The sequence below is a fragment of the Myxocyprinus asiaticus genome, chromosome 12 (assembly GCF_019703515.2).
Source record: "Myxocyprinus asiaticus isolate MX2 ecotype Aquarium Trade chromosome 12, UBuf_Myxa_2, whole genome shotgun sequence".
In the NCBI taxonomy this organism is placed as follows: Eukaryota; Metazoa; Chordata; class Actinopteri; order Cypriniformes; family Catostomidae; genus Myxocyprinus; species Myxocyprinus asiaticus.
In genome coordinates, this window is record NC_059355.1 from 35,404,156 (window position 1) to 35,419,791 (window position 15,636).

The window sequence follows — 15,636 nt, forward strand, 5'->3', positions numbered from 1 at the left end:
TGCACTCGTAGGCCAAGAATCCCCCTGCCCAGAGAAGTGGGATATTCCAGTCAAGTTCTCGCTTCATTCAGTTCACTAAAAGCTTGACGGTGATTGAATCACGTTACTTCAATATACGGAGACAACAAATAGTGTCAGCGAATATTTGTGCGCTGTTTAAAAGTCTCCAACTTCCTGAAGCTCAACCCCATTACGTAGAAATATGAACGCGGAAGAAAAATCCAAACGCACCCACAAAACGTGAGGAGGCGCGATGGATGCAAAGGACAGAGAGCGGCAGCGGACACGGGACGCTTGCAAGAGAACCGGTGCGCAAACAGAAAGCGCCAAGGTCCTGCGCTCGCTTGATAATGAGAGTATGGGAGACGATTTGGACCATCTGAAACAACTTGGTAATCTTGAACGACAGCTCATGGCACCGCGGTACAGCTTGATCCGTGAAGTTGGAAGGGGCAGTTATGGCGTTGTGTACGAGGCGGTCGCGCGGAAATCAGGAGCGCGAGTGGCAGTGAAGAAACTGCGCTGTGACGCGCCAGAGAATGTGGAGTTGGCGCTGGCCGAGTTCTGGGCTTTAACCAGTCTGGAGAAACGCCATGAGAATGTGGTGCAGTTGGAGGAGTGCGTGCTTCAGAGAAACGGGATGGCTCAGAAAATGAGCCATGGCAATAAGCGATCAAAGCAGTATTTGAGGTTGGTGGAGACCTCGTTGAAAGGTAATTGTGGTATTTATCCAAGCACTGCCATTTCTGACAATGCTAGTTTACACACAAGTGAATTCTGTGAGTTCTAGTAGGTCAAGGCAGGGTGGAAAATGTTTTGTCATGATCTGTCCTACTCACACACTAGCTTTTGTGTGAGCCTCTTTTTTTGTTACTTTGTGACAGTTCAATCTTTAGGTAGCAGATAGATATTGATGCCTAACAATGTAAATTTTATCTATATTTAATCTATATTTTGCTGTATTATATATATATATATATATATATATATATATATATATATATATATATATTAATTTGTTATTAGAAAATATTGGGTGAGAATCCATTGTTTGGCAGTTAATCATTTATGACGCTTCATCCATGACGCTAGGCGTTCGTGGCGTTTTTTATTGCGCATCTTTGTGTGTGATATTAAAATGGTTTACATTTTATGTAAGAATGTGGAAAAATGTCAGTCAGATTTGTCCTCCCCCATCCCCTTCCATGGTTATGAAACTCTGAGGTTGGGGGATGTATGAAGGTAAAATAGTGCCTAAATAATTTGCATGCACAGAGTAAGATTTGTAAAAGCGTAAATCAAGTTGCAAGCATACAAATAAATTGCATGAGCACAGAACGTTTTGTAAAGGTGTAAATCAAGTTGCAAGCGTAAGAAAAAAGTATTAGCAATATTTTAATGCTTTGCATAAGTGCAGTTCATGTGTTGTGAATCTGTAATTGCATATTAACACAAAGTAAATTTGGTGTGTATTCTTCTGACTCCTTTCTTCGCGCTTACACTTTTGGCACTGTTTTTGCGCCTAAACATGGCCAAAAACATTACAAACCTGCAATCAGCGATATGCTTGCAAAGAAAGGGTGTCATGAACAGCAAAATGGATTGACCACGTAGAATCAGTCTATGTGTAAAATAAACTACCGCAAATGTGTAAATTACTTTTGTGGCATAAATACTTTACAGAAATAATCCGATATACACTGTTCTGTCATCCCTTTGTTGCGCTCACACTTTTGGCACAAATTTCTCACTAAAAAGAGTTTTGCAAGTGCGACGGGGAAGGCTGGTCTACCTGCTTCTAATAACCAATCAAATGAGATTTTCGTTGACCAGTTTACTCTGACCTGATTGGTTTAATAACATGACAAACAGCTTCTTCATATGGCTCAGCATCGTTCCTCTTGGTGTCAGTTCTCTCTTAAAATATTAAACTTAAGTATTAATACATGTTGTTTTATTGTGAGAGTAAATTTGAGCCGACACAGTTTATTGATATAAATATGAATCTCAATCTGGTGTTCAAATGTTTCTTCTTTTTGCTGTTCATTATTTTAATTACTTTCAATTATCATTGGCATGGCAAATGGGTGGATGGATGGATGGATGGATGGATGGATGGAACTTGCTGGTATCATTAAACTCATTCTAAAAAACTAAATGATATAAGTAAACTATCTATCTATCTATCTGCATAGAGTTTTGATTTATATGGCTTACTTTATTCATTTGTTTTCTAGCATGAGTTCAGTGATACCAGCTAATTCCATCTATTCACCAAAATGCCTTGCCAGTGATAATTAATAGTACATATAATTAAATCGTGTATGTATTAATATTTCAGTCTAATATTTAAGAGAGGAGAGAAACCCAGAAGAATGACACTGAGCCATACAAAGAACAAGTGGTCTGTCACATTATTAAACCAATCAGGTCAGAGTAAACTGGTCAACGAAAACCTCATTTGATTGGTTACTAGAAGCAGGTAGACCTGCCTTCCCCCTCGTGCTTGCAAAACTCTTTTCAGTGAGAAATTCGTGCCAAAAGTGTGAGTGCAACAAAGGGAAACCGGAACAGTGTATATCGGATTAATTCTGGAAAATATTTATGCCACAAACACAAGTCATTTACACATTTGTAATTGTTTATTTTACACGTACAGACTGATTCTACGTGGTCAATCCGTTTTGCTGTTCATGACACCCTTTCTTTGCTTGCATATCGCTGATTGCAGGTTTGCAATGTTTTTGGCCATGTTTATGCGAAAAAACAGTGCCAAAAGTGTAAGTGCGAGAAAAAAAAAAGAATACACACCAAATTTACTTTGTGTTAATACGCAATTACAGATTCATAACACATGAATTACACTTATGCAAAGCATTAAAGGGGACATATGCCCCTTTTTACATGATGTAATATATGTCTCAGGTGTCCCCAGAATGTGCCTGTCAAGTTTCAGCTAAAAATACCTCACAGATCATTTATTCTACCATGCCTTTATACCCGTTTTGTAGCCCTGTTCCAAATGGGCTGTTTTAGTGTCTGTAGCTTTAAATGCAAAGGAGCTGCTGCTCCCTACATCCCGTTCTGGAAGTGGGCCGTGCCTTTCCTGCTGGTGCCATGGATATCCAGGAGACAACAATGCAGGAGAACCAATATGGCTGCTATTGAAAACACCAGAGTTCAGCCGTACATGTTTAAACCTGAGTCGGACCTTGAACAAGGAGAGACACCGGTAGAAGTCACAATAATAAGAATGCACCAGGATCTTTCGGAATGGTTAGTTGATGAATTTGTGTAACTTTTGTAGGGTTATTTCAGCCGGTTTGCTGCTATGGATGATGTGTTGTTCAGTGTCTAATGGCAACTTTAGCTTTATCCGCTTTCCATTGTAGGGAACAGTACTACTTCAATAAGCAACACACACTAAATACTGTAATGACGTTCGCCGAGTGCAATATAGTGGCATGATACATTTAGTATAATGCAAATTTTTTAATTGTGGAAACTGTGAAACGATGCCTACAGAGACAGAGAATATATGCTGCATGGAGATACCACAGGTACCGTTTTGGTTAGATACTCTCATAATTTCTCTAATAAAATGTTGTATTTATGACATACCATGACCACTTGCCTACGTTACACAAAGCACAATGTTTTGACAACAAGTGTTTTTCACGCAGCGTGCAAACAAGCAAATTCAGAAAGCCAAATTGCAAACATGAAAAAAGTATAAAGTGCGAAACTTATGACTTGCAAATCTGAAGTTGGGTCGCGGAGAGTTGGTATCGATCCGTCCCTGATCCTTAGCTTTGAAGCAAATCCAGCCTTGTGTTGACCCTTGTTGATGAAGCAGTCTGACGTAAAATGGTTTGCACAAACATATAGGGATTTTCCTACTGCTGTGGGCACATTGCCATCAAAAATAAAACTAATCCACTGGGTCTTCAGTGGCTCAGATGCTGGGAGTACATGAAGACTCTTGTGTTCGTTCTGGCAGCCAACAACAGAACATTTGGCTTGTTTACCTCGTAGTTGGGACATTCTTGAGTTAGCACAAGCGGCTCTAGCGAGGAGATAAATATGGCGGACTGTGTGCTGCTCCCTCAGGTTTTAATGAGGGCAGATCTAAGCTACTCGGGCAGATCTCTTCACCAGCTGTGGGCAGTACCTTTCCCCTTTTGACGTCATAAGGGGCTGCAAACCTGAATGGCTCGTTCGAAGACACTGTTTTTTATTGATGGGGAAAGGAAAGAAACGAGGGGATTGTCTTTTACCATATTTTGTGGTAAAAAAAGTATTGCTAATATTTTATCTTATGCTTGCAACTTGATTTACGCGTTCACAAATCTTACTCTGTGCATTCAAATGTTTCTATCATGCTTGTAACTTCATTTATGCTTTTACAAATCTTACTCTGTGCATGCAAGTCATTTAGGCACTATTTTACCTTCATGGGGTGGGGTAGAGGTGCTGGTGTGGAGGGCCAAAACCTCCCAACATTCAATGTACTTAGTAGTGTACTAGATAAGAACAATAAAGGTTGTTTGATTCTCCACAATACAACTGTGTAAAATGGGCAAATACTCAAAAGCCATCAGACAGTGGTTATTCAGTACCGATAGTTGAGGCTAATTTGATCACATAAATCTTACTGTATTGGTGTGCCCTCTTTGTGTGACAGCTTTAAATCTGAATCATGAAGGTTGTTGCACTGTAATATGCAAAGTGTTGCTAGAGGCATATTGTGCTTGAAAGCTGTTTCTCCAGTTTATATTTAGTCTACATGGAAGTGAAACCAGGAAGAGTTAAGATGTTCGCTTTTTAGTAGGTCAGTAGCCTAAATCATATATTAATTATGATTTAAAAACTACACTGTCTTAATATCTAGTGAACAAAACAAATGGTCCAATGATACAGTTGTGCAGTCTCAATGGAGTTTCCTTTATTATGACTATCACACTGTAGAGTGTTGCTCTAGTCAAAGGTTTTACTGGAAATTATTTTATTGACAATTTGGCATCACATGTCTTAAAATAAATGGTAACAATTCTGATCGTCAACGTTAGTAAGATTTTAGACAGTGATGGCAACTTTGGAAAAGACAAGTGGTGTGTCATTCAAATTATTGGTGTGTTCCATTCAGAAGTGATCATCGCTATGCCCTATTCCCTTCGAAGACTTTACCATCCACTGTGAGAGCTTTGGGGGATTAAAAGGTGTGGGGGTCCAAAATAAGGGTAAATCAGAACTCACTTTTTAAGTAATTTTTATTGCCAATTCTGTTTGAAGCAATCTTACAACATGACTCTCATGAGTGTTCTCCCTTCAAAGTTCCCTTCTGAGGATGATTTATCCTGTTTGGAACACAGGGAAAGTGTTATATTTATGACTAAACAGAGCATGTACGGTTTCAAATAATGCTTGCTCAACATAAGACAACAGGATAAAAATAAAGCCCCTGAAAGTGCGGGGCCACATTTATGAATTACTTTGATGCCTTTTGGTTTGTACAAGGGAATAAACGTAATGGTTCTGTAATATATTTGACCTGGTTTAAACCCTTCACATGAGCTAGTGTTTGTTTTTCATATGGGAGCCAGTCCAATCCAGTGAGAAGACACTTTAACAGCTTCAAACTGGTTCCACAGCAATCCAGTAACAGTAACTGATGACTTGTCCCTTAACTGTTTCCATTATTTGTAATCCCCTCCATCTGTATTGTGCTTTTTCATTCTCACCTTTTGAAATACGCTGTGCAAGGTTTCCCTTAAACATGATATAGTATAATCTAACTAGGCTTTAATTGAAGTCAAAGACCAGCTGTTGCTGGTTTAAACCGTAGTATTTATTATGTCAAAGTAGACTAATTCATTTATGGTTAATGTTAGCCAACCATTTAGATTCTCACCATTAAAATAATACTTGATCTCTCGTAAAAAAATTTTTATTTTTGTTGAAAATGATTGTAGAGCACTGCATTCTAAAATGGCTACCGATGCCAAAGCAAATGCATAAGAAATGTTGAAAATCTGTGTGTGTCGTTAAAATTTTTTATTGTGTTCTTTCAGGCGAGCGTGTATTGTCGTGTCCCGATGAACCCTGCTACCTGTGGTTTGTCATGGAGTTCTGCGAGGGAGGGGATCTGAATCAGTTCATCCTGTCTCGCCGGCCCGATCCCCACACCAACGCCAACTTCATGATGCAGCTGAGCAGTGCTGTGGCGTTCCTGCATCAAAACAACATTGTTCACAGAGACCTCAAACCGGATAACATCCTCATCTCAGAGTGTTCTGGTGTGCCTGTGTTGAAAGTGGCCGATTTCGGCCTGAGTAAAGTGTGTGCGGGTCTGGCCGCTGGGGTTCGGGACTCAGAGGAGGGATGGGACAAAAACAAGAACAGTGTTAACATCAACAAGTTCTGGCTCTCATCTGCATGTGGCTCAGACTTTTTTATGGCACCAGAGGTGTGGGAAGGACATTACACGGCCAAAGCAGACATTTTTGCTTTAGGCATTATCATCTGGGCCATGATTGAGAGGATCACGTTCATTGACGCTGAATCGAAGCGGGAGCTGCTCGGGACGTACGTGCGACAGGGTTCTGATATTGTCCCGGTTGGGGAGGCACTTCTGGAAAACCCAAAGATGGTGTTGAGTATTCCTCAGCGCAGGCGCTCACATATGTCGGAGGCGCTCAGAAAACTTTTGCAGGACATGTTGGCCGTCAATCCTCAGGACCGACCGGATGCATTGGAGCTGCACAACAGAATGGGACAGGTCACCTGCGCGGCATAAACTCTGACCTCTTGTAAATGCACACAAACGCACACAGGTATGCTCTTTCCAGTGCAGTTTCTGTGCACATACAGATATGGCTGCTAATGTCCATGGCTGTGTGATTACATGCACAATCTTACAATGATTACGCTGAATAACCCGACAACATGTAAGGTCATCTAGACCCGTTAAACTGTATTCTTTTATCAGTTAAACGTTAAGCTTGGGATTGATGCCTTTTTCTATGGCTGCCCCCTAATAGTCAACCAAACGTTAGTCGATGAGAAGAGTCTTGGTCGACCAAGTTGGTCGGTTGGTCACAGATAAAAAATAACTGACGAACACCGGTATTACTGCTGGTTGGATGCTAGGTGGTACTATGGGGTAATTTTCATTAAGCAGGGTTAGGGTTAAGCCTAAACAATAAAGCAAAATGTCTTTATCCAATTATCGCAATATCCAATTACATCGGCAACCCACAGGCTGAGGGATCGGTGAATATTGTTGCTTTAGTGATTTTGCATTGAAAATTAAATTATTTAAAAAACGAAAAACTTAAATCAAATACATTTCTAAATTCAAATTGCACTCCAAATGAAACGAAAAAGCAATTAAAATAATGAAGTGATCAAAACAATTATATATAGACTATATAAGTAACCACCTTTCTATTTACCATCAGGCAAGTATCCGTCTAAACTTGCAGGCGGAATATTACTTACATAAATGTAAACATAATAATTATAATGATGATGATAATCACTGAATTATAAATCATGGTTCGAGGTGAACTTGTTTTCTTATTTTATGTTTGAATCACAGATGTACAGTTGTGCTCAAAAGTTTGCATACCCTTCAGAAATTGTGAAATTTTGGCATTGATTTTGAAAATATGACTGATCATGCAAAAAAAAATATTTTATTTAAGGATAGTGATCATATGAAGCCATTTATTATCACATAGTTGTTTGGCTCCTTTTAAAATCATAATGGTAACAGAAATCACCCAAATGGCCCTGATCAAAAGTTTACATATCCTTGAATGTTTGGCCTTGTTACAGACACACAAGGTGACACACACAGGTTTAAATGGCAATTAAAGGTTAATTTCCCAAACCTGTGGCTTCTTAAATTGCAATTAGTGTCTGTGTATAAATAGTCAATGAGTTTGTTAGCTCTCCCGTGGATGCACTGAGCAGGCTAGATACTGAGCCATGGGGAGCAGAAAAGAACTGTCAAAACACCTACATAACAAGGTAATGGAACTTTATAAAGATGGAAAAGGATATAAAAAGATATCCAAAGCCTTGAAAATGCCAGTCAGCACTGTTCAGTCACTTATTAAGAAGTGGAAAATTTGGGGATCTCTTGATACCAAGCCAAGGTCAGGTAGACCAAGAAAGATTTCAGCCACAACTGCCAAAAGAATTGTTCGGGATACAAAGAAAAACCTACAGGTAACCTCAGGAGAAATACAGGCTGCTCTGGAAACAGATGGTGTGGTTGTTTCAAGGAGCATAGTATGACGATACTTGAACAAAAATGAGCTGCATGGTCGAGTTGCCAGAAAGAAGCCTTTACTGTGCCAATGCCACAAAAAAGCCCGGTTACAATATGCCCAACAACACCTTGACACGCCTCACAGCTTCTGGCACACTATAATTTGGAGTGACGAGACCAAAATAGAGCTTTATGGTCACAACCATAAGCGCTATGTTTGGAGAGGGGTCAACAAGGCCTATAGTGAAAAGAATACCATCCCCACTGTGAAGCATGGTGGTGGCTCACTGATGATTTGGGGGTGTGTGAGCTCTAAAGGCACGGGGAATCTTGTGAAAATTGATGGCAAGATGAATGCAGCATGTTATCAGAAAATACTGGCAGACAATTTGCATTCTTCTGCATGAAAGCTGTGCATGGGACGCTCTTGGACTTTCCAGCATGACAGTGACCCTAAGCACAAGGCCAAGTTGACCCTCCAGTGGTTACAGCAGAAAAAGGTGAAGGTTCTGGAGTGGCCATCACGCGGCAAACACCTGTGAATGCGTGCAAAGACATATGAGAGCCTGTCAAAGTATACTCAATTTGACTGTGCACATACGCTGAGCATTCGCATCAAAATCGAAGTATACTTTTGGCTTTAAAGTAAAACTGTAGATTTACAGTAGAAAAGGACTTAAATATTGATCTGTCTCTTACCCCCACCCATCATATCGCTTTTGAAGACACTGATTATTAAACCACTGGAGTCATATGGATTACTTTTATGCTGTCCTTCTTGGACCTTCTGAGATCTGGTCACTATTCACTTGTATTGTGAGGACCAACAGAGCTGAGCTATTCTTCTAAAAATCTTTGTGTTCTGCAGTAGAAAGAAAGTCTTACACATCTGAGATGGCATGAGGATGAATAAATGATGAGAATTTTCCTTTTTGGGTGAACTATTCATTTATCAAGGCTCAAAGTGAAACAGAATAAAAATAAAAGACCAGAAAATGCAAGAGAAAAAGAGAGAACAATACTGGAAATACAAAAAGCAAAGAGGAGTCATGTCATTTCTAGCCTAGTATTTTGAGTGACGGGGCTGAAAGAATGCAGAGCGGTGATGTCATCATGCTTGGTGGTGTTGCATAATACTTGACTCTCAAATGGGTCAGAATCTCATCAGATTACCCGTTGAGTAACCAGATTACAAGCATTGGGAAAAACAGACACAAACAGAAAAATCTATGCAGGTTATCTGTCATGAGTCAGCGTTTCAACAACTGCAGCTTAATCTTTAAGCCTATCAGCTGCATAGAGTATAAACCCCCCATCCTGAGGCTCAAACTATGTGCTGAGTCAGGAATAGCTACCAAACACCACGCTGCAGTCACTATGACTAAAAAACATACGTTGTTTTGGGCACAAACCCACCCTCTCTCATATCCCACATGTACACCACTGTCTTAAAGCAAATTAACCAATAGGCTCCGTGCAGTATTCACTTTCTATCTGAGCATAGCAATGTAAGAAGGAAAGGGGGATGGTGAACAAAAGAAGACTGGAGAAGCAGACAGCTGTAATGTCCTCATTATGGCTCTCCCATCTAACTCATGATCCCTGTATTCCTTTCATATATATTCACATTCTTTTTAAATGCCTTATATTTAAGTTTTTATACAGATATACAGAAATACTCACAAATAAATGTTTTATTTTTCAGTTATAATGTCCATTTTGCTTGCATATGAAAGCAATTTGACGATTCTCAATACCAACAAAATGCTAACAAATTTGAGTTTACATTCACTTTAGACATAAATGACTGTGCAGGGCTCCAGACTGCGACTAAAATCATTGCAAATGCAACCAAAAATAATTGATTGCGACAATAATTTAAAATCTAGTCGCCACTGGCGACAGTCAGGTTGTGTGCGGTCATATGCGGTTTCGTCAGATATTATCTTGTGAGCTACTGAATACTTTTGAAATGTTTTAGTGATTGACATTCCACTCTAAAATCCATCCCTAATTACATACTTTTATGAACTGCATAATTGTTTGAAAGCAATTCAAACACAAGTTTGATTTTTTTGGTATTGACCCAAGTACATTTTTCCTAAAGGGAGTGCTTCAAGGTGAAAGATTAGAGTACATTCTGGTCTCTGCAAGGAACTGTCAGTTTTGTGTGGCATGTCAAAACAAACTCTTTCCATTTCTGGACTAGGAACAACTCCCAGTCACCTGGTCTGCCTGAAGATGGCTGTACCCCAAGGCAAAGAGCATATGAGAGAGAGAGAGCGAGCGAGCCAGGGATGAGATGAGGATTGTTAGAGAAGGGGTGGTAGTTAATGGGTGTGGTTGTGTAACAGCTATCCCAGCATGCACTTATAAAAACAAAAGACGCTCTCTTAGCACACATGTAGGGGCTCTCAGAAAAAAAAGTCATTATTCAATGAGTCATATCATGACAGAATCATAAACCCACAGACTCATTTAAATAATCAATATTTCATTGTACTGTGCGTCCTAGTGGTCAACCGATATTGATTTTCCAAATTATACAATATCTAGACAGCAGCAGGTAGGCCTATATAAAATGTTGATATAAAATGCCTATATGTGTAATATTATTTAATGATGGCAAATACAATATACCGGTACACAAAATTACTGAATTTAAATGAAAACTTATTTCACACAATATTTACTCAAAATTCCGCAAAAGATATTTGAAAACAGAACATGTGCATTATACATTGACAAGGCTGTAGGTAGAATTTGGAACTGACACTGGGATGAATGACCAATCGGCCAATCGGGCAGCAAGTATCAACCAATGACAATTATCTTACAATAGGGCTGAACATTTTTTTTTTTCAGTTTAACCGTTTTGAATATGTTCCTAAACCATAAAATACAATTCCATTATCCATGAAAATGCCCATCTTTGTGAGGTATTAGGCTAATGTAAACACAGCAGGTCTCCAGACTAAAAAAAAATGAATAAGGAGCCATTGGCTCCTAAACTGAATGATCAAGGAGCCAAATGGCTGTTTTTAGTCGCCAAATCACAGAATTGCTCGATTTAGATAGAAAGCCAAAGGAAAACTGCTGATAATAACCCATTAATCTGAGGTTTAATATACAGTATGTATTGTTGAGAAGATAAGTTTGGATTCCCCTTTTGTCTCATAAATGTTCACACACCTTTCATAATTTATACAAATATAAGAGATACAATTTTTATTTAGTACTGCCCATCAGAATCTATGCATATGCATATAGTAGTGTGTTGCCTTCCTGAGAATCAATTAATGTTTGCACCTTGTGTAATAGTTGTGTACAAGTCCCTCAATTGCACGCCAGATATGGATATTATTATTATTTACATTTTTCCACATTAATATTATGGTGATGGGAAAAATTTAACAACAGTCCCTTAGAAGGTGCATTTATCATGCTTTACACAATCACCCTCCCTTAATAAATTGATTACGATTTTACAGTAGTAACATTAACTGAGTTATTTTGAAAATAATGTTAGTATCATATTAAATAGTTTAACCTTTGAGGTGAAATCAATTATACTTTTGTGTATTGAAACTGTGTTGTAATAAATAATGTTTTTAAAGTGTTTAGGCTACTATTGTATTTATAAATACTATAATTTATTTTTAGACAGAATAGTGACAGACTGTTTTTTACTAGTTCATTTAGATTTCGATGTCATTTTGATATGAAGAATGAATGTTTTTACTAGTGCAAACTAAATTACTGACCTCAAAAATTTGCATTTTCACTGGCAGTAATTCCATCCTGATATCAAGAATTTGCATTTAAAGGGGCCTGGGTAGCTCAGTGGTAAAATACGCTGGCTACCACCCCTGGAGTTCGCTAGTTCAAATCCCAGGGCGTGCTGAGGTCTCCTAAGCAACCAAATTGGCCCGGTTGCTAGGGAGTGTAGAGTCACATGGGGTAACCTCCTCGAAAATTTGCTATAATGTGGTTTGTTCTCGGTGGGGCGCATGGTGAATTGAGCGTGGTTGCCGCGGTGGATGGCGTGAAGCCTCCACACGTGCTATGTCTCCGTGGCAACGCGCTCAACAAGCCACGTGATAAAATGCGCGGGTTGACTGTCTCAGACGCGGAGGCAACTGGGATTCATCCTCCGCCACCTGGACTGAGGCGAATCACTATGCGACCACGAGGACTTAGAGCGAATTGGGAATTGGACATTCAAAATTGGGAGAAAAAGGGGAAAAATCCCCCCTCCCCCAAAAAAAGAATTTGCATTTAATCTAGTGCAAATTCAATTGCTATCTATAATTCATATCCTGCACGTGATTAAATATCAAAACGGCTTGCGATAGCGGGGAATGTGTAGAATGCTGTGAATGACTGGCATTTCAGCTCTGCTGAGTTTTCTGCGGAGTTCACGTGTAGATTCCGCGTGGGCCTGCTAATGACTGATTATTTCTGTTTGTCATTACAAAAATGTGTGAGTGTGATTTATTTACTTGTATTTTTTTTATTATTCATTTCAGGCTTTCCCTTTCCACAACAGAACACAAGGGACTGCTGTACTTGGAAAACTGTGAACCTTCATTGCTGATTTGATGTGGAGTACAAAGTACTCAACTTACAGATTTACATATTTTTTGCCTCAAATAGATTATAAATTCAACTGACCTTTTGCTTTTATTTTACAGTAGTGATTTAAACAAATCATTCACAAAATGTACCTTATCAGCAAGTTCATAAGTGTTCAGCCTAACTCAATCATCAATTGCATCACTAAGAGTGAAGTACAAATAAACAAAGTTGTGATATAGTGAGTACAATCATGCTAAAACAAGCAAGCTCTTTAGTAGTCTAACTGGGTGACTGGGACTTTAAAATGATTTTCGTGGAGCTTCCCTAGTTGCACATCTTCTAAAACAATCGTATGGCATAAAAGTATTTTAAGATATTTTGTTACATTTTATGAGCAATGAAGACTTCAGACTTCAGTTTAATAAGCAATTGTAATTACTTGTCTATTTCAACCAGTCACATTTTTAGGTTTCAGATTTTTTTTTATGAATTATTGCATTCTGCTGAACAAGTAGATTCATTTTCAGCTGCTTACTATGAAAGAAAACTCTGCTTATTTGCCAAAACAAACACTATTAACAGTACAAAGATGCTCACTCAAGGCACTTGACTTCATTTTGAGCCCAAGGATATATATGCATGCTCATTTTCTCTGTTTGGTGGTGTCCACCAGCAAACATGCTCATAGTCTTACACTTGGGTCCAACCAGTTGATCTTACTTGAGTAAAAAAATCACAGAACAGCTCAATGGAATATCTTCAGCCTTGCTGTTACACCACTATTCGAAGGTGGAAATTATGAGAATTAAAGGCTCAATTTTAAACCCTGGTTTTAATTTGCCATTAAAATTCTAATGATTTTTAAGTTGCCCAAGTACAATATTGAGATTTCCCATTAATGCAGAATGACCCTGGTGCATTAAAGTCTAATTAAAGTGAGATTTCCTTTATTTTTTGTTTTCTGATTTACAGCTTTAACTTTTTTAACATGCAGTACATTCGCCAAGCTTTTAATATTTTAACACTTTTAAACCTGTAGGTACCAGTTATACACAATGAGAGATTATTTCTTGCCCAAAAAGATTGATTAATTGATTCTGGTGCCCTTTTAAAGTCAGATTCGTAGAACCATTGGCCTCCAAGGATAAGCAGTGTAAACATCCCTTCTACACAAACACACTCACCCACACACACAAGTTTTTTTGAGAGTTGGTAGATTTTGCTGCAGTATGATTAAGGGAGCAGTTAAAGAGGACAAGAGTGTTATTTTTGTTTTACATTATAAATTCATTTCTTATTATTTGTACAAATGCATTTCCAGTTGCAGTGGATTTGCTTTTATTGATTTATTGTAAAATCCCATGTTTCCTTTTTGTTAGCTTTTTACTTGATGCTCAATAGAGTTGGTAATGTTCCTCAAAACAGGTTGGGAACTCCATAGATGTACCATCGCTCTCTTACTTTCAGTCGTATCTTGACATGAACTAAATGATTCGTAGAGTGTGTTTGATTGTTATTGTTATTTTTTTGCCTGTCAGTTTGTGTGTGCTATAGTTCTACCTCAGCACTCTTGTGTTTTAGTAACTAATTAACTAAATAAACTAGCAGTTATTTCTGTTTTTGTGCTTTTTATTTATTTATTATATATATATATATATATATATATATATATATATATATATATATATATTATTATTATTATTATTATTATTATTATTGTCATTTTTGAATAATAAATCTAAAGTCTCAATCTGTTTGACCAGTATTTTTAACTTAATTTTTTAATTGTTTCTCATTTGTGACTATTTTTCTGTCTGCTGTAGAAGAACCTTGAGGCTTATGAAATCAAGAACAATGAATCACCCTCAAATTTTAAGTTCTTTTGAGTGGTACTGGACTGTATTGTTCTTTACTTTATCTATACTTACGAAAACAATTTTTGGTTACACTTTTGTCAGGAAATGTTTCTGTTTTCTTTATAGGCATAAAGACTCTCTTCTTTAATTGATTGCATTTCTTTTCCCCCGAAATGGCATTGTAAATTACTGTAACTTTCATGAGGATCAAACTCAGCCCAGAGTTGGTAAAAATGTCATTGCATTTTTATTTTTATTTAAAAAAAAAAAAAAAAACATTGTCCTCTCTATTATGACTGTTTTTCAGTTTGAATGTTTTAGAGTGCTCAAACACTGAAAATGTTGTCATAGAATTCAGAAGAACCCGTATTAGACTGCACTCGCACTGAGGATGAGTCTCCTAAGAGTGGACATAGCATAATAGAAGCTCACTTCCTGCATTTTCACCACTTAGACTTTGTCTTAAGTTTTTGTATTTCTTGTGGTCCAACTTTAACTGTGAAACACACTCGTCTACGCAACCTCTCCTTCTCTGACACTGTGACGCTGCTCTGCTAAACTAGTCTCTTCAGACCTCTGTGGCTTTTCCATTTTCATGTTGTTGTTGTTTTTTGTTTTGTTTTTTTGTGGGGCACTTTGTACTTTTTTGTGAAAACTGAAATGTTTTTAATAGATGTTTTTCCCCTTTCTGTTTTGACGTTGTTTTTATTAAATAAACCGTGAAAACAACCTTCTTATGTGTTTTTCATATTTATAAGTGTACGCTTTAAGAGTTTCCTTATGAACACTCCCTTTTCCACTTGAGATATTTCATATTTGGACAAGCTGTTGTAAAGCATACTGATTACAGGGTACCCATGGAAAACCTGGAAATGTTTTGTAAAAATTGGAATTTTAAAAATGTGATTTCTCCAGAGGCAAGTC

At 38.0% G+C, this 15,636-nt stretch overlaps 1 protein-coding gene across 1 annotated transcript; it reads left to right on the forward strand.

Annotated features, from left to right (window-relative positions):
• The first annotated feature begins 62 nt into the window (after positions 1–62).
• On the forward strand, positions 63–15,429 carry LOC127449279 (serine/threonine-protein kinase 35-like). Its single transcript, XM_051712607.1, has 3 exons — positions 63–713; positions 6,072–6,833; positions 12,808–15,429. Exons 1-2 carry the CDS (start codon positions 254–256, stop codon positions 6,794–6,796), a joined length of 1,185 nt encoding a protein of 394 aa, XP_051568567.1. The 5' UTR covers positions 63–253; the 3' UTR covers positions 6,797–6,833; positions 12,808–15,429.
• The last annotated feature ends 207 nt before the right edge of the window (positions 15,430–15,636 follow it).

Bases quoted from the DNA above. Each gene is read 5' to 3' on its own strand.
- LOC127449279 (XM_051712607.1), top strand. From the start codon at position 254: ATGGATGCAAAGGACAGAGAGCGGCAGCGGACACGGGACGCTTGCAAG. The intron at 714-6,071 runs GTAATTGTGGTA...GTGTTCTTTCAG, and splicing joins GGTGGAGACCTCGTTGAAAG to GCGAGCGTGTATTGTCGTGT.